Below are 24,612 nucleotides of genomic sequence, written 5' to 3' on the forward strand. Positions count from 1 at the left end.
GGGTTGTTTTTACCTCTGTAATGGACAAACAATTGCTGCTATAGCCAGAAAACATGAGATGTATGCTCTTTTCCACTTAGAGATTTTAAAGCAAGTTTTTGCCTCATCAGTAGGATAGATTTTTGAAAGGAGGAGGGGGTTGGGAAAAATCATTTACTATATTATTACTATATATTACAATGTATTAACACACTTTGAAGGAAAGTGAAAGTGGTTACAACCACATATAATGTAATCAAACTTGGTTTGAATCTTGTCTTGGCCACCAGCTATCCCCACTTTGGCTGTGTGACTTGAAGTATACTACTTAAGTCCTCTGCACCTCAGTCTCCTCCCATGGAAATTCAAGGAAATAACTATAACCAAATAAAAGGACTGTTGTGAGGGATCAATGTGTTAATATTAAGTATTTAGAACAGTCTTGGCACAAAGTAAGTGCTCTATGTGTTAGTCGTCATAATTTTTGCTATTGCTGTGCACCTACTTTAAATTGGATTATTATGGTAATACATGCAAGAAAAATAAAAAGATATTTTAATTGAACTTGATTCAGATTTTTCCAGGTCTCAAAAACAACCTTATTTTTTACATGGTACTTTAGCAACCTTACAATGATAAACTATTCAGGCATTCGAAATCATTTTCAGAAAAACAGGTAATGACATGAAAGATGTCTGCAACATATTAACTGGAAGGTTAAAAAAGCCATTTGCCAAAAAGCATGAACTATAATGATTCCAACTTTATTTCTTAAAAACACAGAAATATGTCGGTGGAGGACAGGGATGAAACAGACAACAGATCTCACTAGAAACTCCTACAGAAAATGTCAACAGTGCTAGTGCTATTACAACTTATTTTTGTTTGTTTTGTTTTCTATATGGTCCAATTTTTTAATAACCACATATTAAATTTTTTATCAGACAACGATCCACTGTTTTAAAATGTGTCTTACATAGGTTGTTCAAACCTGTCTTTCTCTACTTTCTTTAAAAGCTTTTAAGTAATACAAGTTCCCTATGTTCAGGAAGAAAATGAAGTAAAAATTCAAGATACTAAAGAAAGTGATGAATTCATCAGAGTAAAAAGCCAACAAGGAATTATGTATCATTATGTCTATCCTAAAATTCTATTTTCTGTTTTGATTGCTATCTCAGCTATCCCACATATTTTTCTCTGCTATCAAAATTTTATACTAAGTTGAATTTATAAACATTGAGAGATCACATAATGCTCTATGTGATTTCTACTTCACAAATAAGACAAAAATGCAAGATTTTGTGTCATAAAATAGAAAGTATTTGTCACAAGGGAGCAACGAAAAGTTTATGGTATTTTTTTTCTCAACATTCCTTTGCTCTAAAAATTACACATGAAAATAAGGCTAGTATTTTCTGTACTATGTTTAGTGAGCACTTACATTTAGGAACACTTGCTAGCTTCCTACCTTTTTTCTTTCCTTTTTTTTTTTTTAAGATTTTATTTATTTATTTGACAGAGATCACAAGTAGGCAGAGAGGCAGGCTGAGAGAGAGAGAGAGGAGGAAGCAGGCTCACCACTGAGCAGAGAGCCCAATGCGGGGCTCGATCTCAGGACCCTGGGATCATGATCTGGGCTGAAGGCAGAGGCTTTAACCCACTCAGCCACCCAGGCACCCCTCTTTTCTCTTATTTAGTGGTAAAATTCTAGAGTCAATTATACAAGAAATGTTCTCAGCAATATTCACTGTTTTTAAGGACTGACACAGAGTACTTACTTTAAGACATCTGAAATTATAACCAAAACCACCCCATCTCAGTTGGGAAATAAGTAAAAGCAAGGCTTAGAAGTATTCTTTACAAATTCAACATTCTCTTTGAAGCTTTCTGGAATTCTGAATAGAGCGCCATCGTGAATTTTCACACATTGGGTTAAAGAATATCTTGTTCTGGCTATATAAAATGTATCTCATTTTTAAATTTTGATATACCAAAAATTATGCCACTTTATTATTTTTTAATCTTTTAACATCTATACATGTTTAGCAATGCTAATTTAGTCTGAAATGAAATTACTGCAATTAAGACAGACAGTTAAAAAAAATCTTTAAAAAAATTTATTTCCACAGAATCTGGGGAAAGACCATAACAAAACTCCTTATTCATACGACATTTTTGCTATGTAATAAACATAACCATCCAGAATATGCCAAAAATTACACAGGCAAAATAAACTTGTAAAGCTCTGTCAAAATTTATGACATATTACATACACCAAATCATTCGAATTTTACATAAGTAGGATATGTGACCTATAATTCAGTACATATAAAACCTACATACAATCCATAAAACTCAATCATAATAATCCTTTACCTTCTCTACCAGATCCATCCCTCCTCTTCACCCCCACAATCAACAACTCCCAAATATCATTCTTAACACTAAGAAATTCTAGGAAACTTAATAGCTCTTCAAGAAGTCAAAAAATTATCCCAAACCAAGTGCCCTTGATCTGTTTTTCAACATAAAGAACAAGAAGTTAGCAAAACAAAACAAACTCTGAAACAAAAAGGTAAGTACGTTTAAATAAAGCCTTATGAATTTATCAGTAGAGTAAGATGATTTTTGAAAGGTTGCTTAGGATGGTTCTGAAAAAAATTTCTTTCAGATTATACCATCTACATGCTAGCATTGGGAACTACTTTAGTTATTTAAAATTACCCTTTATTCACTCCAAATCTATAACTTCTTTCTAAGACAGTAGAACATGTTTAGGAAAACATGAATTAAAGAAAAACTACAATGATGACAAAGACCTAGAAAAATAAAAGTATAAAATAAATAAATTTCGGGCTTCACACCTTCAAGTATATGCTACACAAAATGACTAGTCCCAACTAGTCAGAAAACTTCATATTAAGAGGATAGATGACTTAAGGTTCAAGAAGTAGAGGTTTTTCCCAGGGTACTTCTAAAGAAGATGCTTGATCCTTTTCCAGTAGAGGGAGCAAAATCATAATATTCTATTCAGGCCACAAAAGAGGAGGGAAGGTAAGAGTGCCTTTTAACTATCTTAAAATCTATCCAGACATTTCAAAAAATGTACTGAAAATACCACTGGAAGCAGAAATAAAATCAGACTAAAGGAAAAGATAAAGAGTTTATCTTCTTCAAACATTTCAAGGCTTTGAGATGAATAAATGGTGCCTAAACATTTAATTTCAAGTACTGTGATATATTACACTGTCCACCAGATATCACAGGTAACCTAGGTATTGAAGCATTTTAGGAATCCTTAATTCGACAAGATTTCAGGTAAGTGATAAAATATTACATTAAATATATTTTTATTATAGAAACAATAGAGTAACATGACAGTAACTATAGAAAACAAAGGAAATAATTGCACTACCCTAAAACAATCTATCTCCTTTCAATATTTTTTTCCATGTGTATTTTCTACTGCTATGAAAAAAATTATAAAAACATTAAGTGCTTAGCTTACCATATACCAGGTACAGTTCTCAGTATTTTCACATATTATAACCCTTTTAATTTTTATCAAAGACCTATTAAGTAGATCCTGTTAGTATTCCACATTTAAAAGATAAGACAAATGAGACAGAATGAAATTCTCTAACTAGCTGAAAGTCACACAGCTAGTAAGTAACAGTAGCCAAGATTCTAATCCAGGTAGTTTGGTACCTGAGCTTGTACTCTTTAACTGCTTTACTGTGATCTTAATTTTGAATTATGGTTTTCCCCCATCACTAACATATTGTCAGTGTTAGTCTTCAAACTTTTTAATGCCTGTAATAGTCCATCTAATACTCTATGATAATAAACTATGATGCTTCCCCTTGTCCTGTATAGATAGTGTAACAAAAATATCCTTGGGTATATTACTTTTCCTGTGCTTGGGTTATTGTAATAAAGTATTTTTATATTCAAATTTACTATCAAACTGTTTCCCAAAATATTTGTGTCAAACAACAAAGCTATATAAGTTCCAATGTCACCATAAATTTGTCAGCATTAACCAAAAATATTTTTCTAATACATAAAAATAAAACCATGCTGCAAATTGAATTATTAAAGTTGCATATTATTCTGAGTGTTCTGTGTACTAATTCAACTTACCCTTTTGTGAATTCCAGCTCCTCTGCTTTATTTAGTTATCAAGTGAAGTTCTAAAAGTTTGCTTATCAATTTATATGAGCTTTTTATAGGAATATTAACACTATGTTCATTACATTTGTGATAAAATGTTCCCAGGCTATTGTACCTTTTAATTATGGTTAAGTTTTCATTTTTTTATAATAAATCATTCTGTTAAAGGCAATTATAATTCAAAGTTACAAAAAAGGTCCTAAAAACCTTATCATTTTCTAAATATAGAAGTTAATGTATTGCTTTGAACACATCAAAAAATCACTTTCAAATATAAGACTGTTAAAGCAATAGAAACTATGTCAAAATATGCCTAAGTTTGAAAAATCCTGGATATGTCTCACATAAAATTAACTCAAAAAAAAGAGGAAAAAAAAAAGCCCATCCTATCCCAAATCACCAAAATAAAAGAGCCACATACCTGTCGCTGTAAATATAGGCGATTTCTGTCATGTAAATGTTGATGATTGGAAAGCGAAGAGTGCCAACTCCGAGCCTGGCCATGCAGCTGTGTTTGAGTCATATCCGAAGGCCGAGTTACAAGATGTGAAGTAAACTGCCGTTCAAGGTCATGATCTAAAACATGACTTGAATGATCTTGTCCAAATGCGGCCTCATCAAACTGGGGAAGGAGACCCTCGTGGAGGAGGTCTTCTGGGTCAAGTCCTGTAAACGGCTCAGTTTGAGACTCCACTTGATGAAGTAAATTCTCTTCTAAAGATGAAAAGCCATTAGTTTCTACGTGATCATTGAAATGGCCCATTTGAGTTCCTGAGTCAACAGGATCTGGGAAGTTCATGTGCACAGGAGATAATTTTGAATTGCTATAATTACCCTGAGGATGTGATGAATGCAACATTTGGAAATTATTTGAATTCAACGATGTATTGGGATTTAGCATATGCTGAGTGGATTCTTGCTTGATTCCTCTATGAGGTGAAAAGGAGTTACTTCCGGTAAAATCGGATAAAGTCTGATTTGTGTGATTAGGTGCGAGCACTGCAGAGGCCTGCAGAAGACTGTTTGGTGAGACATGATTACTGGAAAAGGAATAATGTGAAGAAAACTGCTGTGAATTACTGACAGAACAAGAAGTCATATTTGGAGAAGGTCCATTGAAATTCCCTTCTTGATGATTGCTACACTTGAGGAAGTGAACTGAAGGATTTGACGTTTGGGAAAATTGCTGCATTGAAAGAGACTGTTGCGACGTAGATGCATTAGGGATTTGTGAAGGGTGGTTAACACTGACTCTGTGCGGACCAGAAACATTAACATCCATAAAATTTTTAGACTGGCTGAGAGAATTCTGCCCTGGGTTAAGATTATTTCTGTTTTGTTGTGAGCGTAGTGAAGTGCACTGTGTTTGTTGTTCACTGGCCTGAAATAAGGCAAAGTCATGGTGTACCACAAAGCTTTTATTTTGATGCATAGAGTGAGAATGTCCTTGTTGGTGAAAAGGAGACCCATTTTGATTGGAAATGCTGGTAGCTGTCTGATGGCCCCACATTGGACTGCCATCTGCTACATCTGGAAACAAACCATTGGGCTGGTTTTGGGGGTGGATCGGAGAACAATTAAACTGAGAGTGTGGAGATAACACATGTTCAGCTGGGCTACCAAAAGGCTGATTGACTTGGTGAAATTTCATTGAATCAAACTGATTTAACTGCTCATAATCAGTTATCTTCTGATGTGTTGGAGTACCTTGAACATGGTTCAGTGAGTCTATGTGCAAAGGCTCAAATTCTGCACCTAAGTTCAATTCATCAACTAGTGAAACAGGTCCTGGTTGTACAAATGCATCATCTGACAAACCTTCTAAGGTCTCACCAAAAAGATTGGCATCATCAAAAAAGTCCATCATTGGATCTGTCATCTTGAAAAATCCAGTGACAGTCTGGGCTATTCACTCCAAATGAAGTATATTCGGCTTCTGTGTAGTGGATATTATTGGATCATTGCCAAAGGTCATCAACTAATCCGAAACAGGTCAATGTTCATTATTGCTCTAGATAATGACATGTCATGAAGTGTCAGAATCCTAGGAAAATAAGAAAAACAATTCAAGTTTAATGATGAGAATTCATTAAAGTTCTACAAAGTTTATATATGGTGTAAAAAACATGCAATCTCGGTGTACAGTATTTTTTGGTAGAATGATTAAAAATTGCAAAAAGTTCATTGATATTCCATACAAGGAAAAAAATGCTGGTGCATGGGACATGACTGTATGCATTTGAAAGTAATAATGCATAGTACTTCAATTTCAAGTTCATATATATACGCTTACACACATATATACACATATACACATATTTTTTTTAAAGTAGGCTCCATACTTAGCATGGAGCCCAATGTAGGGCTCAAACTCAACTGTGAGATCAAGACCTAAGGTGAGATCAAGAGTCGGATGCTCAACTGACTGAGCTACCCTGACGCTGCTGAAGTTCATATATTTTGATGACAGAATGTAAACTTAAGAATGGTATGTCAGACTCTCTCCTATACCATGAAATGACCATCACTCCCCAGCAGCTACGGCATGTTTAAAATATATACGTATTACACTTCAAAGTAACAGCTTGTTAAGATAGCTGATACCAGATTTTCTCAGATTAGTGTGTTGTGATATTTTGCTCTAGACCTCTTGAGCAGATAAATCTTCTTGTTTCATACAGTATACGCAGAAATACATCAAGAAGAACAATTGTATGGGGTGCCTGGGTGGCTCAGCTGATTGGGCAACCAACTCTTGGTTTCAGCTCAGGTCACAGTCTCACAGTCGTTGGACTGAGCCCAGTGTTGGATCTGCGCTCAGTGTACAGTCTGCTTCAGATTCTCTCTCTCTCCCTCTTAAATAAATAAATAAATAAAACCTTTTAAAAAAAGAACAACAACAATTGCATGAGATCATGTTAAACTGGGCCAAATGAGACGAGTTAAGCATCTGGTCAGTTGACAGACAATGCAGACAGGGGATGGTTGGGATGTTCCCATATACCGCTACCATGGTTCATGGCTCATCTAAGTGGAAGATCAGCCTTCCTAACAGCCAACTGATTTAGATATTCATGTAGCAAAAGCAAGAATCTTCCTGTTAATGGTTATATTCATTACTCTGTCCCTAAGTCTCTCTCCTGCCCTCATTAAGTCATTTGGAATATAAATATTGCTTATTTACTAAACTGTGTAAATAAATGTGTGGTGACAATCAAGCTGAGGCAAAAATAAACAGTAGTTTGAGCTAAGCAATGAATGTCTTATGACAGTCTGAAGAGCAAAAATGACTACATTTACATGAATATATGTACACATACACACACATACATGCTATTTATGTGTGGAAAGGATCTAACAGGTTATTCATTAATATGAAATGGCTAGCTAATTTTCTTCCAGATCTGTAGCTCTCCAAACATTTTTAACAAAGGTAATTTATGGCTGTGCTCTACTGTCTTGCCGAGAGAACCACAAATGAAGGTTCCTGCTGTTCTACATATTAGTTTAATTAAATATTAGCAAAGTCCTAAGAAACTTTTCCAGAACTTCTATTTTGGGAGGTCCATATTAGAAAACAGAAATTTCTTAAAGAAAATGCTCACTAGGGGCGCCTGGGTGGCTCAGTGGGTTAAAACCTCTGCCTTCGGCTCAGGTCATGATCCCAGGGTCCTGGGATCGAGCCTTGCATCAGGTTCTCTGCTCAGCAGGGAGCCTGCTTCCTCCTCTCTCTCTCTCTGCCTCTCTGCCTACTTGTGATCTCTGTCTGTCAAATAAATAAATAAAACCTTAAAAAAAAAAAAAAGAAAATGCTCACTATTTTAATGTAGAAATACTTTTGAAAAATTCTATGTTAATTTTTGTAAAAAGACTTTGTCAGAGAGAGAGAGAGCGCAAAAGCAGGCAGAGTGGCAGGAAGAGACAGAGAGAGAAGCGGGCTTACCACTGAGCAAGAAATCCGATGTGGGACTCAATCCCAGAACCCTGGGATCATGACATGAGCTGAAGGTAGCGGCTTAACCAACTGAGCCACCCAGGTGTCCCAATTCTATGTTAATTTTAATTGGAAACTGCCTTATTATTAATCACAATGGTATGTACCTAAGTCCTTTAACAAATATATGATTTTGGAAGAAGAAAAATACGGAAAAAGTTATTTTTCCAGATTTTATAATTGTGAGACAGAGCAGATGAAAGGCTATGTGGTCTGAACTGAACAAAGCCATTGGCAAAATAGAAGGTAGGTTAAATCACTTCTCTGGAACATATCTTACTAGTTTCTGCTTCAGACTCCAGACTGGGGAACATGTATGTACACCTAAGTTATTAATCAGGAAAGCAATGTCTTATGATTTTATACAGCTGTATGATTATTTATCAAGAGGAACACAAAAAAAGAAATACAATGAAAGTTACCAAATCCAGTATGTCATCAAGTATGAGGTACATCATTAGTTGATATAATGTTAAAAAAAAAAAAAAGAAAATGCTGCCAGTTACACTATGGCACTATACCATTTCAAAGGATTTTAGACTTAGTCTTATTCAAAAGGATCTGATAATTTCTTCTGCCTTAAGATAGTCTGCTTGGTCCATAAAATACTTGATTATTGCTCTGTAAGTCAATGTGAATTGCTGTCATTTCTTCGACAACAAATATTTGCTTCACTAATATAAATTTATGCTCTGCTACTCTGTTTCTGTGCCTCTCTGTATAATCAGTAACATTTTGGTTAAATACGGGAAAATAGTATATTTTTTAAAGACATTTTAGGGGCACCAGGGTGGCTCAGTTGGTTAGGTGCCCTACTCTTGATCTTGGCTCAGGTTGATCTCATGGTTGTGAGTTCAAACCCTCTGTTGGGCTCTGCACTGGGCATGGAGCCTACTTGCAAAAAAAAAAAAAAAAGATATTTTAAATAACGCACGTATAGTACTAATGTACATAGCCCAACTGGTGATGGCAATATAAGCAACTATGACTAAGTGTGTGTACACACAGGTAAGTACTCCATGACCCCCACCTGGCACATGGGTACTGAGACACATCCCAATTTCAGAGACTTTTTTTTAAAGATTTATTTATTTATTTGAGAGGGAAAGAGAGCGAGTGGAAGGAGAGGCGAGAGAGAGGGAGAGAATCTCAAGCAGACTCCACAATGAATGCAGAACCCAACACGCGGCTCAATCTCATAACCCTGAGATCACAACCTGAGCTGAAACCAAGAGTCAGACGCTTACCTGACTAAGCCACCCAGGCACCACCCCAAGATTTTAGAGATGTTAAAAGTGGAAAATATAAGCATCTTAGAATGATTAAAGTAATTTTTTGAATAATTAGAATGTATTACCTCAAGAGTTCAGAACCCATAACTATAAAAATCTACAGCCCAACTGAATGCTGAAAATAAATTATTGGAAGGATATCACATTATTGTATATATTTCTTTTTTTTTTTTTTTAAGATTTTATTTATTTATTTGACAGACAGATCACAAGTAGGCAGAGAGGCAGGCAGAGAGAGAAGGGAGGAAGCAGGCTCCCCGCTGAGCAGAGAGCCCGATGCGGGGCTCGATCCCAGGACCCTGGGATCATGACCGGAGCTGAAGGCAGAGGCTTTAACCCACTGAGCCACCCAGGCGCCCCTATTGTATATATTTCTACCTTCTGCTATTAACAGTGAACTTAAAAATATAAAACATTCTGAATTTATACAGATTTACTACATGCTTATACATTTATTTTTTTAAAAGATTTTATTTATTTGACAGGGAGAGAGAGACACAGTGAGAGAGGGAACACAAGCAGGGGGAGTCACAGAGCTAGAAGCAGGCTCCCCACAGAGCAGGGAGTCCGATGTAGGGCTCGATCCCAGGACCCTGAGATCACGACCCGAGCCAAAGGCAGACGCTTAATGACTGAGCCACCCAGGAGCCCCTTATACGTTAATTCTCAAAACACATTCAACAATTCCTAGGAGTCTGCTTTGGAGATAAATACATGATATATCAGAGCAGTAATAGTCCATACAGGAAAGAACTGGTATCGTCCTTGAATTTTTGTACATGACGGTAGATTGTGCTGAAGCAGAATGTTTTCTACATTTATGTAACCTGAGGCTTACCTAAAATATGGGAGAAGTAAAAATTTTAATTAAGAAAATAATTTTGCTATTTTATCATCCAATAAACATTAATTGATAAAGAACTTCAGGCACTTGAAAGATGAGTAATAATTGATCTCTGAAGGGGAATTTTGTCATGTAAATAGAAGATTATCAATACATGTTTCTTGTGCTTTGCTAAAAGTCAGTACATAAGAGGAACATCTAATGATTAAGAAAATGAATATAGATACCAACACTATATTATGAAGATACACATTCCATATGTGAAAAGATATTTGTAAACAGTTGACTTTAGTTATAAAAATAGAGACTGGGGGGAAAAAAATAGAGACTGGGCGCCTGGGTAGCTCACTCGGTTAAGTGTCTGCCCTAGGCTCAGGTCATGGTGCCGGGATCCTGGGATGGAGTCCCATATCGGGCTGTCTACCCAGCGGAGAGTCTGCTTCTCCCTCTCACTCTGTGTTCTCTATCCCTCTCTCTCAAATAAATAAATAAAATCTTAAAAAAAAAAAAAAAAGTAAAAATAGAGACGAAAGGCAAATTACAAAAAAATGTTTATAAAATCTCATAAAGCCATATTTTCTGATTTGAACAGTTTATTCTACAAATGACACAATGCTCATGTAAGTTCCACTTGAAGATCTATTGTTGTAATTCATTCTGTAAAGGTGGCATTTTCTAACTTGATGAAAATATCACGTCAATCTAATTTTAACTTGCTATTTCATTAAGCAAATACTTATGGACTATCCATTATATCCAAAGCAACACTGCAGAAACTATGAAGTTTCTGCCCTCAGGAAGTTCAGAATCTAAACGCAGGAGGCAGGGGGTAATGCACAAGAAAAGCGTATCATATATTGAATAAAATATGGTAATTGTTGTCTAAGAGAGGTACAAGCTCATCTATAAGATAATTTATAAAGAGAAGAGAGCATACTTAGCAAGTTATTCAGGAAAAGCTTCAGGAATAAAGAAACGGCAGCAAGGGAGGAAGTACGTATTTAGGGAAAGGGATGAGTACTGCAGTGGGCATGCAAACGGAGAAGAATAGAAAGTAAAGGCAGAAATGTAAGCTGGAGCACTGCTGTAGGGACTTTCTCAATCCAGTACAGTAAAATAAAATATTTGGAGGACAGAATTCTTTTAAGGTTGAGACGAGTATTTAGAATCAAAATAAAATTACTTCTCGATCTTCATTTCTACATTTATTGATGCCAATGACATGAGGATTGTACATCAATGGGACAGAACTCTAGCCTTCCCAAAGTTCATAATCCAGAGGGGAAGAAAACACATAAACGAGCAGAAATGCATGCCTTGGCAGAGATGCATACACGGCACAATGTTATATTAGATGGCAATTAATTATTTCTGGAAAAGATGGGTAAAGGCATAGAGATGAGGCAACATCTGAACTGGGCCTTCAGAGTAAAAATAACATCATTGACTGTGTTCCCAAACACGATTTATATATATATTATATGTGTATATAACATATACATAAACTTACTTCAGAGGTAAATTGATTTCCTGAATGTCTAACAGTTGCTTTTTCTTCAAGACATCTCTATATTTTCCAAATAAATCCCTCAGTATATTTCTACTAAATGAATTAGGCTTCCCAGTAAGTTCAACACATTAAAGAGTTTCATCCCATTTAATATGAGCAGCACTGAGTCCTACCAAATTATTCCGTTTTCTATTAGTCATCCCTTCAGGATTTCTGCACAGTATTAAATTTGTGCTATATTACTTTTTACTTTGTTTATGAGCTACCCATAGCTATTTCAAATTTATACTTGGGGGAAATCCAGTTTTGGATTCACCTTCTATAGAAGGCTTCTTCTGACTCAACTGTCTGTCTTGTAACCTGTCCATACTACAAATAACACTCCATTATAATAATGTATTATATTTTTCTTTTCTCTCCACTAGGCTGTATACTCTTGGGAAAAAAAAGGAACACCATTGTCCTCTTTGTTTCCTTAGTATGTTGTCTGGCATAGCAGGCACACAATAAATTTTTGCTAAATCAGTGAATGTCTGCATAGGAATTAGAAAGAACAGGATACTTAAATAAAAACAAAACAAAACATAGACCTGAGTCCTGGCTCTTCTACCTTCTAGCTGTAGGACTTTGAGAAGATCACATACGATTTGTTTTCATCAGAAAAAAAAAAAAAAACAGCAATGCAAACTATTAACTACAGTCCTGTCTGCCTCAAAGGGGAATAAGAAAGCACTAAATAAAGGAAGCGGTAATCCCTATTAGGATAGGAAACAAGTCTTTTATAATCCCATCACTCTCTTACATTATTCCTAAAACTGGTAAGAGCACAGTGAGAACACTACAAGAAATGCCCAGAGGTGAGGGAGGACATAGCATTTCAGGAACTACTCAATAGCCTAGTGTGGCCAGAGCATACTACTAGCCAGAGATGCCGAGGCAGGCAGAGGTCAGATATCCAAGGCTTTAAATTAGCCGTGTTAAGAAATCTGGACTTTATCCTAGAGGCAAAAGGGAGCTATTTCACGGTTTAAAATTTCTTCTCTTGCTTGACTAACATTTTTACTGTGGTAAAATTCTTATCATTGTTGGTTATAAACATTTAAAGTTATTTTAAGATAGCAAATAGCAACTCTCTCAAGGACAGTGACCAAAACACCTAAGTTGTACCCAGAAACATTTTTTAAGACTAAAATGATAACGATAGGAGATATATGTCATTTTAAAGAATATCCTTATTTGGCAAAATAAAAAGGTGGCAAATTTGAATTCACCATTTCTTTGTTAAAAAACAAAAAAAAAGAAAAAGAAAAAAGGTATCTGAATTTCTAGAACAACTCCTGTTAAGGTATTCAAATTATATTTAATACCTGTTAAAAAGTTTTTTAAAAATTCACTTTTCTTCCTGCCTTCCTAGGCATCTACTTCGTGACTGTTTAAATAAACCTAATTATGACAACCTTCAAATTCTTGAAGAATTAGGTCTCCCCTACAGTTTCTCTTTTCAAAGCTACAAGCAAAATATTTCCAGCTTAAAATATTTCCTATCTAAAAAATAAAAAGAGGGGCGCCTGGGTCGCTCAGTGGGTTAAGCCTCTGCCTTCGGCTCAGGTCATGGTCTCAGGGTCCTGGGATCAAGCCCCACATCGGGCTCTCTGCTCAGCGGGGAGCCTGCTTCCCCCTCTCTCTCTCTGCCTGCCTCTCTGCCTACTTGTGATCTGTGTCTGTCAAATAAATAAAATAAAAATCCTTTAAAAAATAAATAAATAAATAAATAAATATAAAATAAAAAGAGATACTACAAAATTCCCTCAGATGAATAAAACTGAAAATACAACATAGCAAAACTTACGAGATAAAGCAAAAACAATGCTCTAAGAGAAACTCATGCTTGTAAACAACTACATTACAAAAAAATCTAACTGATAACCTAACTGTACACCTTAAGGAAATGAGCAAACTAGATCCAAAGGAAGGAGAAAAAAAGAAATAATGAAGATTAGAGTGCAGAGAAATGAAATAAAGAGAAAGACAATAGAGCAAAATCAATGAAATTTAACCTTAGTTCTCTGAAAAGATCAACAAAATTCAGAAATCTTTAACTAGACTGGCTAGGAGAAGATCCAAATTACTAAAAACAGGATCAAAAGAGGATATTAATATATAGTTTTACTGGGGCGCCTGGGTGACTCAGTGGGTTAAAGCCTCTGCCTTCGGCTCAGGTCATGGTCCCAGGGTCCTGGGATCGAGCCCTGCTTCGGGCTCTCTGCTTAGCAGGGAGCCTGCTTCCCCCTCTCTCTCTGCCTGCCTCTGCCTACTTGTGATCTCTGTCTGGCAAATAAATAAAATTAAAAAATCTTAAAAAATATATATATATAAACTTTTACTTTACAATATAGACTTTACAAGTCTATATAAGGACCTTATAAGCTCTTTTTATATAAGCATAGTAAGTCCTTTTTTTTTTTTTTTAAGATTTTCTTTATTTACTTGACAGAGATCACAATTAGGCAGAGAGGCAGGCAGAGAGAGAGAGAGAGAGAGAGAGAGGGAAAAGCAGGCTCCCTGCTGAGCAGAGAGCCTGATGCTGGAGCTCAATCCCAGGACCCTGAGATCATGACCTGAGCTGAAGGCAGAGGTTTAACCCACTGAGCACCCAGGCACCCACAGTAAGTCCTTTTAATAGAAGAATACTATTATAAGAATAATATGAACTGCACCAACAAATTGGATAAACCTAGATGAAACTGACAAGCTGTATGTCACAGAAGCTACCAAAATTGATAAGAAAATAAGTAGAAAATACAAATAGACCTAAAACAAGTAAGACTGAATCTGTCATCAAAAACCACCCAACAAAGAAAAGCCCAGGACCAGATAGTTTTCATGGTGAAGTCTACCAAATATTTAAAGAATTGACACCAATGCCTCTCAAATTCTTCCACAAAAGTGAAAAATCAGAAGTACTGTATAACTCATTTTGTGAAGCTAACATTACCCTGATAATGAAGCCAAAGACATTACAAGGGAAAAAACCCCAAACCAAAAAACACAACAAGACACTAAAGACTAATATCTCTTATGAATACAGATGCAGAAATTGTCAACAAAATACTAGCAGACCAAATCCAGCAGCATATTATACATATACATATATGTACACATAGAGTATATTATATGAACAAGTGGGAATTATCCTAGGCATGTAAAGGTAATTAACATACAAAAGCCAATCAATGTAATATACTGTATTAATAAAGGTAAAAGCACATCATATCAGTTGATGCAAAAAAAGCATTTGACAAAATCTAACGCCCTTCCAAACCCTTTTATGATTAGAATACTGACTAAAATAGGAAAAGAAAGGCCATGTATGAACAACTTAGAGCTAACATCAAACTCAATGATAAGAGAATGAAAGCTTTTGTCCCAAGATCAGGAACAAGCCAAGGATGCCCACTTTCACAACTTCTCTCCAATATAGTACTGAAAAATCCAGCCAGAGAAAATAGGCAAGAAAGGAAAAATAAAGGGCATCTAAATAAGAAAGGAAGAAGTACAATTATCTTGTTTACAGATAACATGATCTTATATGCAGAAAACTGCAAATAACACACATCCGCATGCATGTAAACTGCTAAAGCTAATAAACAAATTCAACAAAATTCTAGGATACAAATCCCTGCAGAAAAATCAGTTGCATTTCTGTAAGACAGCAAATCAACATTCTGTAAAGGAAATTAAAAAAAAATTCCATTTACAATAGCATTAAAAAAAAATAAAAATTGGGCACCTGGGTGGCTCTGTTGGTTAAGTGACTGTCTTTGGCTCAGGTCATGATCCTGGAATCCCAGGATCAAGTCCCGCATCCAGCTCCCAGCTCCATGGGGAGTCTGCTTCTCCCTCTGACCTTCTCCCCTCTAATGCTCTCTCTCACTCACTCTATCTCAAATAAATAAAATCTTAAAAATAAATAAATAAATAGGAATAAATTTAACGAAGCACATGTAAGATGTATACACTGAAAACTAGATCATTTTAAAGACAAAACAGTGCTGAGGGGCGCCTGGGTAGCTCAGTGGGTTAAGCCTCTGTCTTCGGCTAAGTCATGATCTCAGGGTCCTGGGATCGAGCCCCGCATCAGGCTCTCTGCTCAGCAGGGAGCCTGCTTCCCCTCCCCCCCAACACTTGCGATCTCTCTCTGTCAAATAAATAAATAAAATCTTTAAAAAAAGAAAAAACAGTACTGAAAGGAACTAAAGTAGATCTAAATCAATGGAAAGACATCCTGTGTACATGCATCGAAACACTTAATATTGTTAAGACAACAATACCACTCAAAGCAATCTACACGTTCAATGCAATTCCTATAAAAATCCCAATGACTTTTTGCATATATAGAAAAACTCATCTTTAAATTCATATGGAATTCCAAGGGATCATGAATAGCCAAAACAATCCTGGAATGAACAAAGTTGGAATACCCACACTTCCCGCTTTCAAAACTTACTACAAAACTACAGTAATCAAAACAAAGTGTTATTGGCCTAAGGATAGAAATAGAGACCAACGGAACAGAAAGCCCAGAAATAAACCCTCACGCAGTCAATTAATTTTTGACAAGGGCGCTAAGAACATTCAGTGGGGAAAAAAACAGTCTGTTCTACAGCTGATGTTGGGAAAACTAGATAGCCACCTGCAAAAGAATAAAGCTGAGCTCTTACCTTATACCTTAAAAAAAAAAAAAATCAACAGAAATATATCAAAGATCTAAATTTAAGAGCTAAAACTATAACACTATTAGAAGAAAACATATGGGCAAATCTTCATGATTTTGGATTGGCAATGGTTTCTTAAATACATCAAAAACACAGGTAACAAAAGAAAAAAAAACAGATAAATTGGGCTTCAAAAAAATTAAAAACTTGTGCACCAAAGAATACTATCAAGAGAGTAAAAAGATAACCCACAGAATGGGACAAAGTATATGCAAATAATATATCTGATAAAAGTTTAATATCTAGAATTAATAAAGAACTCCTATAAACTCACTACTATAAACAACCCAACTTAATTAAAAATGGACAAAGGACGTCACATTTATCCAAAGAAGAATACAGGAATGGCCAATAAACAGAGATACTTAATGTCAGTCATTAGGACAATGCAAATCAAAATCACAATGAGATATCACTTCACAACTACTAAGAATATTAATTTTTAAATGAAAAATTACAAGTGCTTGAAAGGATGTGGAAAGATTGGCAATCTCATACATTGCTATTAGTAATGTAAAATGGCACAGCCTCTACTCGAGGGATCCCTGGTTGGTTTGTCAAGCGTCTGCCTTTGGCTCAGGTCATGATCCCAGTGTCCTGGGATCAAATCCTACATTGGGCTCCCCACTCAGTGGGAAGCCTGCTTCTCCCTCTCCCACTCCCCCTGCTTGTGCCCCCTCTCTTGCTGTGTCTCTCTCTGTCAAATAAATAAGTCTTTAAAAAAAGAGAGAGAGAGAGAAAAAAAATCCTACTCGAAATCTCAATCTGTAAAATCTATAAAAGCTGAATATTCAGGGAGAAATCTTTTATTGGTGAGGAAATGGGTGAAGGTGAGGCCTAAAGCCCTCTCTTCCTTCCAGTGGCTAAAGATTACCAAGTGCTCCAAAGAGCACAGATTGAAAACCGTTTACACAGTGCTTTATGTGGATTATTTCACAGTAGGATTTTCAAAAAACAAAGGATTCAGGGGTGCCTGGCTGACTCAGTTGGTAAAGCATTCAAGTCTTGATCTCAGGGTTGTAAGTATGAGCCCCACGTGGGGTGTAAAGATTACTTAAAATAAAATCTTAAAAAAAAAAAAAAAAAAGACTCCTTGCTTTAAAAGACCTGAAAACCAAATAGCACTCATTTAATGTTTATATTAAGATCTCCCTTTGCAGATAGTGATTTCCTAAATTCAATTACTTACTTTGTTGGCATTCACACTTAATTTAGTCCTGCTTTGCATCTCACAGAAAGGGAAATCTTTAAAACATAATCTCATCTCTACTCTTGGTAAAAGATGACTGAGGATAACTAATTTTGGACTGATGCTGAAAACAGATTGTAAGTTTCCCAGTTGCTCATGAGTCAGGTCAAGTTGTCTACCTGAAGCAGTCCTGAACATCAATCATACCCCTAACCAAATTAAGTATAAATATATATTATATAACCAAATAAATTTCAATTAATGTTAAAAACAGGAAATTGATTTAAATGCACAATTTTCCAAAGTTTGAAATACACTAAAAATTGAGACCCAGGTGGATTACCACCACCTAACTTGCAGGGTTTTTGAATGGTTTAAAAATATATACAGTTTAGAAATACATTCAAAGTTCCTAAAACATAGAAAGCACTTAATAAATGCAGCTTTTCTTCTCACACCTGTCATCTCATTTCTGACTTCCCAAGAGTCATTCAAACTCTCCCATGACTATTAAGCTTCTCCAGACCTCCTCCGATTCTTTTGCTAATAATCTCTATTGCTGCAATATCCTTGTGACCATTTTCAATTCACTCAACCCACCATATTCTATTAACAATACCAATGTAATGTGACCTCCAGACCTCAGCCCAATTCAATTAACATTTCTGCATATTTATAATATTTGTTATATGGCTGGCACAGTATTAAAACAAGAATGGTATTAAAACAAGGTGGTCCTTGTTTTTGCTTAGAAAGTGTTTAAATTTATTTCCCTACGCTTTTAGGCTATCTCCTCAAGCCTTCAATCCTAACTTCCCCCATCTCACCCCAGGAAAATTCTGCCTCTTACTTACTCTTCCGAGATTTTCCAGTTGAAACTCACCAGTCATCTTTTCAGAAGCATGTTTCTCTCTTTGCTTCTATCCTTTTTTTCTAGCTGTTCTCAGAAGAGGAAGCATGACTTTTTTCCAAAGATAAACCTTTCGCATCTTAATACCATTCCATCTAGCTTTTAAGCAACTTACACCCACATACATTCCAACTCTGTCTAGGATCTTTAATCATCCCCTTGCAATTACCTGCTTCCCTTCTAACTTTAGGCAGTAGGTCTCTCCTACCTTAACAAAAATGCACACACAAAATCACCTTATGTCTATCCTTCCATACAGTGACAAATATTGAGAATAAGTGATCTACTGTCTTCATTTTCCAAATACCCACTTGCCTGTTAACCTCTTGTACTTTACTTTCTGCCCCCATAAAATTACTGAAACTATACTTCCAAAGGTGACTAAAGCTCCTAGACAAATCCAAATGTTCTCTCAACCTGCATCTGACCACTAAGAAACACCTGACATCACTAACAAAAGTGACAGAAGCTGAACTCAAAAATGCCATCTTCTATATGAAGCCTCCAATCATCCATGCATCTCCCATCTATCATACATATACCATTTAGGCACTGAATGCTTAAAGAACAAGGCCCATGACTTATTCATCTGCAGTACCAGTTACCAGTCTGCTTGGCCTATCACAAAAGCTGTATAAATGTTTCCTGAATTCAGTTCAAGTAACCCTCTGCCTTCTGGAAATTCTCTCAGCTTCTATGATACTACACTATCTTGGGATTTTCTTTCTTATAGCTTTCCTTGCCTTTCTGATTCATTTAAAGTAGTTTAATAGACATAAGGTTTTATGCAGTGACTTCATTTATATCAAATCCATTTACTTAGCATTTCGAATTCAGTCAAATGTTGACACATCTTCCTCAATACATCTTCTAAGATGCGATTTCACATTCAAATCCTTGAGAAACTCAATTCCATTTTTTCTGGAATACTATAAATTATTAAAAACATTTTTTCTTTCTACTAGAATAAAATAAAGATATAAAACTCAATTTCTCACTACCTTAATTAGACCGTATAGCATTTCATTGCCTTCCTTGAGGTCTCTGACCAAGAACATACCAGGAAAGCAATTGGTTGGGTCCCTGAGAACTTTGGCCATTTCTGATATAACACTATTCATCTCAGGAATGATATACATCTTTATAATACTTTTCATCCTCCTTCCCCAGGGCCTTATTTCTAAGTATCACGTACATGTCACCTAATAGTTACCATATTCATTTTGCTAAAAGTTTTTTCCTATCTCCTTTAAGATTTCTTAAGTTATAGATATGTTATTTTTTTCATTCTTTCCAAACCATATCCCCTAAAATGCTGTACTAGGCACTGTGTTGCAAAACCAAACATTTTAAAGGATCGAGAAAAGATCTCTTATTTGAAAACTTTGAAAACAAAAAACTATGTTTTGTTTGAATATGCCGTAATCCAACAGGCACAACAGAGGTACTCATTTATGTTTTACTAGGTAGAAATACCTACCCATCAATTCATCTTTGGAGGTTTTTAAAAAAGAACACAAGATTTTTCAAATACTATAGAGTGGTATTTTAATCAAACCACATAACTGAATATAAAGCAACTGGCATTCTCATACACTGCTAAAACAAGTATAAATTGGAACAACAAATCTGGAAAATGATACAGCATTATTGGTAAAATTGAATATATGTATACCCATGACCAATTTTTCTACTTCTAGAAATATATATGCCACAGAAATGTGTGCACACCAAAAGTCATGTACAGAAATGTTAGAAATGTTCATATCAGTCAGTATTACTCGCAACAGTTCCAAACTGAAAATGTGTTCATTCTACATTAGAATCAACAGCAATGAGAATGACTGAACTACTTCTACATGGAAAAACACAGACTGGGCACCTGGGTGACTCAGTGGGTTAAGCATCTACCTTCGGCTCAGGTCATGATACCAGAGTCCTGGGATCGAGTCCTGTATCAGGCTCCCTGCTCCATAGGGAGTTTGGTTCTCCCTCTGACCCTTCTCCCATCTCCCACTTGTTCCCTCAATCTTTCTCTCTCAAATAAATAAATAAAATCTTTAAAAATTAAAAAAAACAGATTAGTCTCATAATATTATTAATATTCAGGGCACCTGGGCGGCTCAGTGGGTTAAGCCTCTGCCTTCGGCTCAGGTCATGATCTCAGTGTCCTGGGATCAAGCCCCGCATCAGGCTCTCTGCTCAGCAGGGAGCCTGCTTACCACCACCCCCCTCTGCCTACTTGTGATCTCTGTCTGTCAAATAAATAAAATCTTTTAAAAAATTATTACTAATATTATAAAATATAATATTAAGCAAAAGAACACATACTATATGATTTCACTTATATAAAGTTCAAAAACAGCCAAAACTACTCTATGATTTTAGAAGTCAGCATGGTGGTCATCTCTGGGAGGGTGAAAGGAAGTGATGATTGGAAGGGAGTATGAGAGAAGCTTGGGGGTTGCCGATAACATTCTATTTCTTGACCTAGGTTGTGGTTAAAGAGATGTTTACTTTATAATAAATCATAAAGCTATAAACTTATCACATATACTTTTCTGAAACTTATCAAAAAATTAAAAACCTAATTGAAACAAGATGAATCATAAGTAAATATTTTTAAGTCACCACTTAGAGTACATGTCATTCAAAATAATATTGTAAGTAAATATAGGATAGTTTCTGAAATAACTTACGTAAACTTTACTACTGATCTGAACACATGTTCACCAAAACAGAACTAAGTGTATTCCTATATTTCGGTATGCAGTGAATTCACTAAATTATGCAACCTGATATAAAATATTCCCTAATACTAGAAAGCTCAGGCAACTCAGTTTCTCTGTAGCTCAGTTTCTTCATCTATAAAATGGACTAAATAAGTGCACTAAATATAGAATCTTGAATCCCTAGACTTATTTTAGGGAAAGCTTTCCAGTTCCTTGATTGAAGAAAAAATTTTAATGAATATTTAATTGCCATTTTAGAGATAAACACTATAAAAGGTAACATAACTGGAAAAAAATATAATGAATTCCAGCTAATTCCATGAAAAAAAGAGTAACTTTGAATTTACTTAGTAATGTGTAATAAAGCACAAAATTTTAAGATGAAACAAACTTTATGTAAAATACACGAAACCTAACCATTATCCTAGCCATTTTTCCCTTTTTTAAAAAAAATGATTTTATTTATTTGACATACAGAGATCCCAAGTAGGCAGAAAGGTAGGCAGAGAGAGACAGGGGAAGCAGGCTCCCTGCTGAACAGAGGGCCCCATGCAGGGCTCAATCCCAGGGTCCTGGGATCATGACCTGAGCCAAAGGCAAAGGATTAACCCACTGAGTCACCCAGGTGCCCCCTTTTTCCTCCTTCTTATAAGAGAATAAGATACATTAGCAGTTATCATTCAGAAGCATAGTCATTGATTCCCAATAGAATAAAATTTAATATACTTTATACTGCAGCTGCTTAAGTCAGGTAAACTAAACTGAAATGACCACTGAATAAGAAAAATATTTTTCTTTTTTTTCTCTTCAGATTTCGACTGTGTCCCTTTGTAGCAATAACAATATTTAAAATTACTGGTTAAAAAAAGTTTTAAAAGTACAGTAAAAAAAAAAGATATTATTTGCTAAGTTAAAGACAAATTGTAACAGAAACATCAGTATCTATAGTTACTTGATAAATAATAGCTCCTAGGGGCGCCTGGGTGGGTTCAGTGAGTTAAAGCCTCTGCCTTCAGCTCAGGTCGTGATCCCAGGGTCCTGGGATGGAGCCCAGCATGGGCTCTCTGCTCAACAGGGAGCCTGCTTCCTCCTCTCTCTCTGCCTGCCTCTCTGCCTACTTCCGATCTCTGTCAAATAAATAAATAAATAAATCTTAAAAAAAAAAAAAGTTCCTAATGGCCTGCACTTATAATTTTTACCTATAAACACCAGAAGCCTCATTAAAAATGATAAATATAATATCAGGCTGCCTACAAGCTAATAACTTTAAAGAGTGCCACTTTCTCGAGAACATCAAGATTATAAGACTTCTGAATTCTGTACCATCACCCAAATAATATCAAAACCCATCTAATACTATAGATTTTTTTTCTCAAAACTTATCTAATAAAAGCTGTATTAAGAAAATTTTCACAAATAAACTTTCAAAAATTGAACTGTATTGTTAAAAAGATCATTTCAGTTACCAATTTTTCTAACACAAATATGAAGCTTGCTTGTCTCAAAACACACCTTATAAGTACGTTGTAATATGGTGCCATATACATAATTAAACCTATTCCAACAGAGACCACTATCATTCAGATAAAGGTAGCCCCCCACTCCCAGTCTTCTACCTTCTGAAGGTCTTGCCTGGGAATGGTGTTCAAAACTTAATTTCTTGCCAAAACTTTTCTTCTCCCCATGTTCATCTCAGTAAATATCACCATCATCTTTCTAGGTCCTCAAGCTGGGAACCTGGAGATCACTCTGACATCTTCCCTTTAATATCTAATCCATCATGAAGTTGTCAATGCCCCTGCCATTCCCATCTCCTCTCTGTCTCTCTTTATCAAATCAGATGATATTGCTACCCTAGTGCCAGCCATCATCATCATCTTACCTCAACAACTGTAGTAGTAGTCTTTGCTTTCATCCTTGCCTTTCTCTAATCCATTCTTAACCAAAGTGTCATTCTTGAAATCTAAAGCACAGTACTCCCCTACTTCAAAATCTTCAATGATTGATGCAACATCCTTAGTAAAATCCAGGTCTTCAAAATGCCTGGATCTGCTCTCTGCCTATCTCTCACCTTGCGTGGTTTTCCTCTATTATTATACTCCGCCACCCTGAACTTCCTTCATTTCTTCCAACATATTAAGCTTTCTTGCCTTCATACATATTTTCTCTTCCAAGAAAGTCTTTCCTTATCTAGCTTATTTTTTGTCTCAACTTAAATATCACCACCTGAGAGAGACCTTTCTGACCACACAATCTACAATCGTCCCCATCTTTTTCACAGCAGTCTAGTCTCTTCCTTTATTGAATTCTCTACAAGTTGTAATTTTACATTTGTTATTTACTTGCCCTGTTTCCCTGCTATTTACCTTCCCTGTTATTTACTTATCTGTTTCCACTAATTGACTATAAATTCTACAAAGGCAGGAATCACTTAATAAATTGTTATATAATAAATTGATTAATAAAGGAATCAATAAATTAATCTGTTTAATGAACGAATGGATGTGAGTGACCTGGAGTTCAGAGAATGAATTACAGCTCCAAGTGGCTTTCTCTTCTCTGAGTTTTCCCTTATCACTTAATCAGCTTTCCAACTGTTTCTAAAGGGGAGGAGCAAAAGGTGTTCCCACAAAATTAAAAGAAATACAGTGGAGATAAGGTCAGGAAGTTTTATGTGATGTCAAATAAGTGAGACAAGTAATAATGCTATGGTCTCATGGGAAGGAGAAATACCTAAGGGCTACAATGACAAGAAATGATCTTATTCGCAAGGTGGAATTTGACCTGAGTATTCACAGACTGGTAAAACTCAGGGGTAGAATGGATGGGAGGGAAGCCCAAACAAGTAAAAAGAAACACAGTGTCAGAAGGCAGTTATAAGGGGCGCCTGGGTGGCTCAGTGGGTTAAAGCCTCTGCCTTCAGCTCGGGTCATGATCCCAGGGTCCTGGGATCAAGCCCCGCATCGGGCTCTCTGCTCAGCAGGGAGCCTGCTTCCTCCTCTCTCTGCCTGTCTCTCTGCCTACTTGTGATCTCTGTCTGTCAAATAAATAAATAAAAATCTCCAATTAAAAAAAAAAGATACCTCTTTAAAAAAAAGGCAGTTATAAAACTAGAATGTGGCAACTTATATTCACAAAGTAAGTAAGTGTAAAAAGGTTAAATCATCTATCATGTAAGGAATCTGTATGGTTAAGACGGGTTAATCACCCTAAG

At 35.8% G+C, this 24,612-nt stretch overlaps 1 protein-coding gene across 2 annotated transcripts in view; it reads right to left on the minus strand.

Moving 5' to 3' along the window:
- CHD9 (chromodomain helicase DNA binding protein 9) overlaps positions 1-24,612 on the minus strand; it is a 218,987-nt gene that overhangs the window by 138,058 nt on the left and 56,317 nt on the right. For both annotated transcript variants that reach the window (XM_080827902.1, XM_080827903.1), the window contains exon 2: positions 4,574-6,196. In XM_080827902.1, the coding sequence (XP_080684028.1) occupies positions 4,574-6,031 (1,458 nt within the window). In that variant the 5' untranslated portion in view covers positions 6,032-6,196. The remainder of the gene's footprint in view (positions 1-4,573; positions 6,197-24,612) is intronic.

Source organism: Martes martes (assembly GCF_963455335.1).
Source record: "Martes martes genome assembly, chromosome: 17".
In the NCBI taxonomy this organism is placed as follows: domain Eukaryota; kingdom Metazoa; phylum Chordata; class Mammalia; order Carnivora; family Mustelidae; genus Martes; species Martes martes.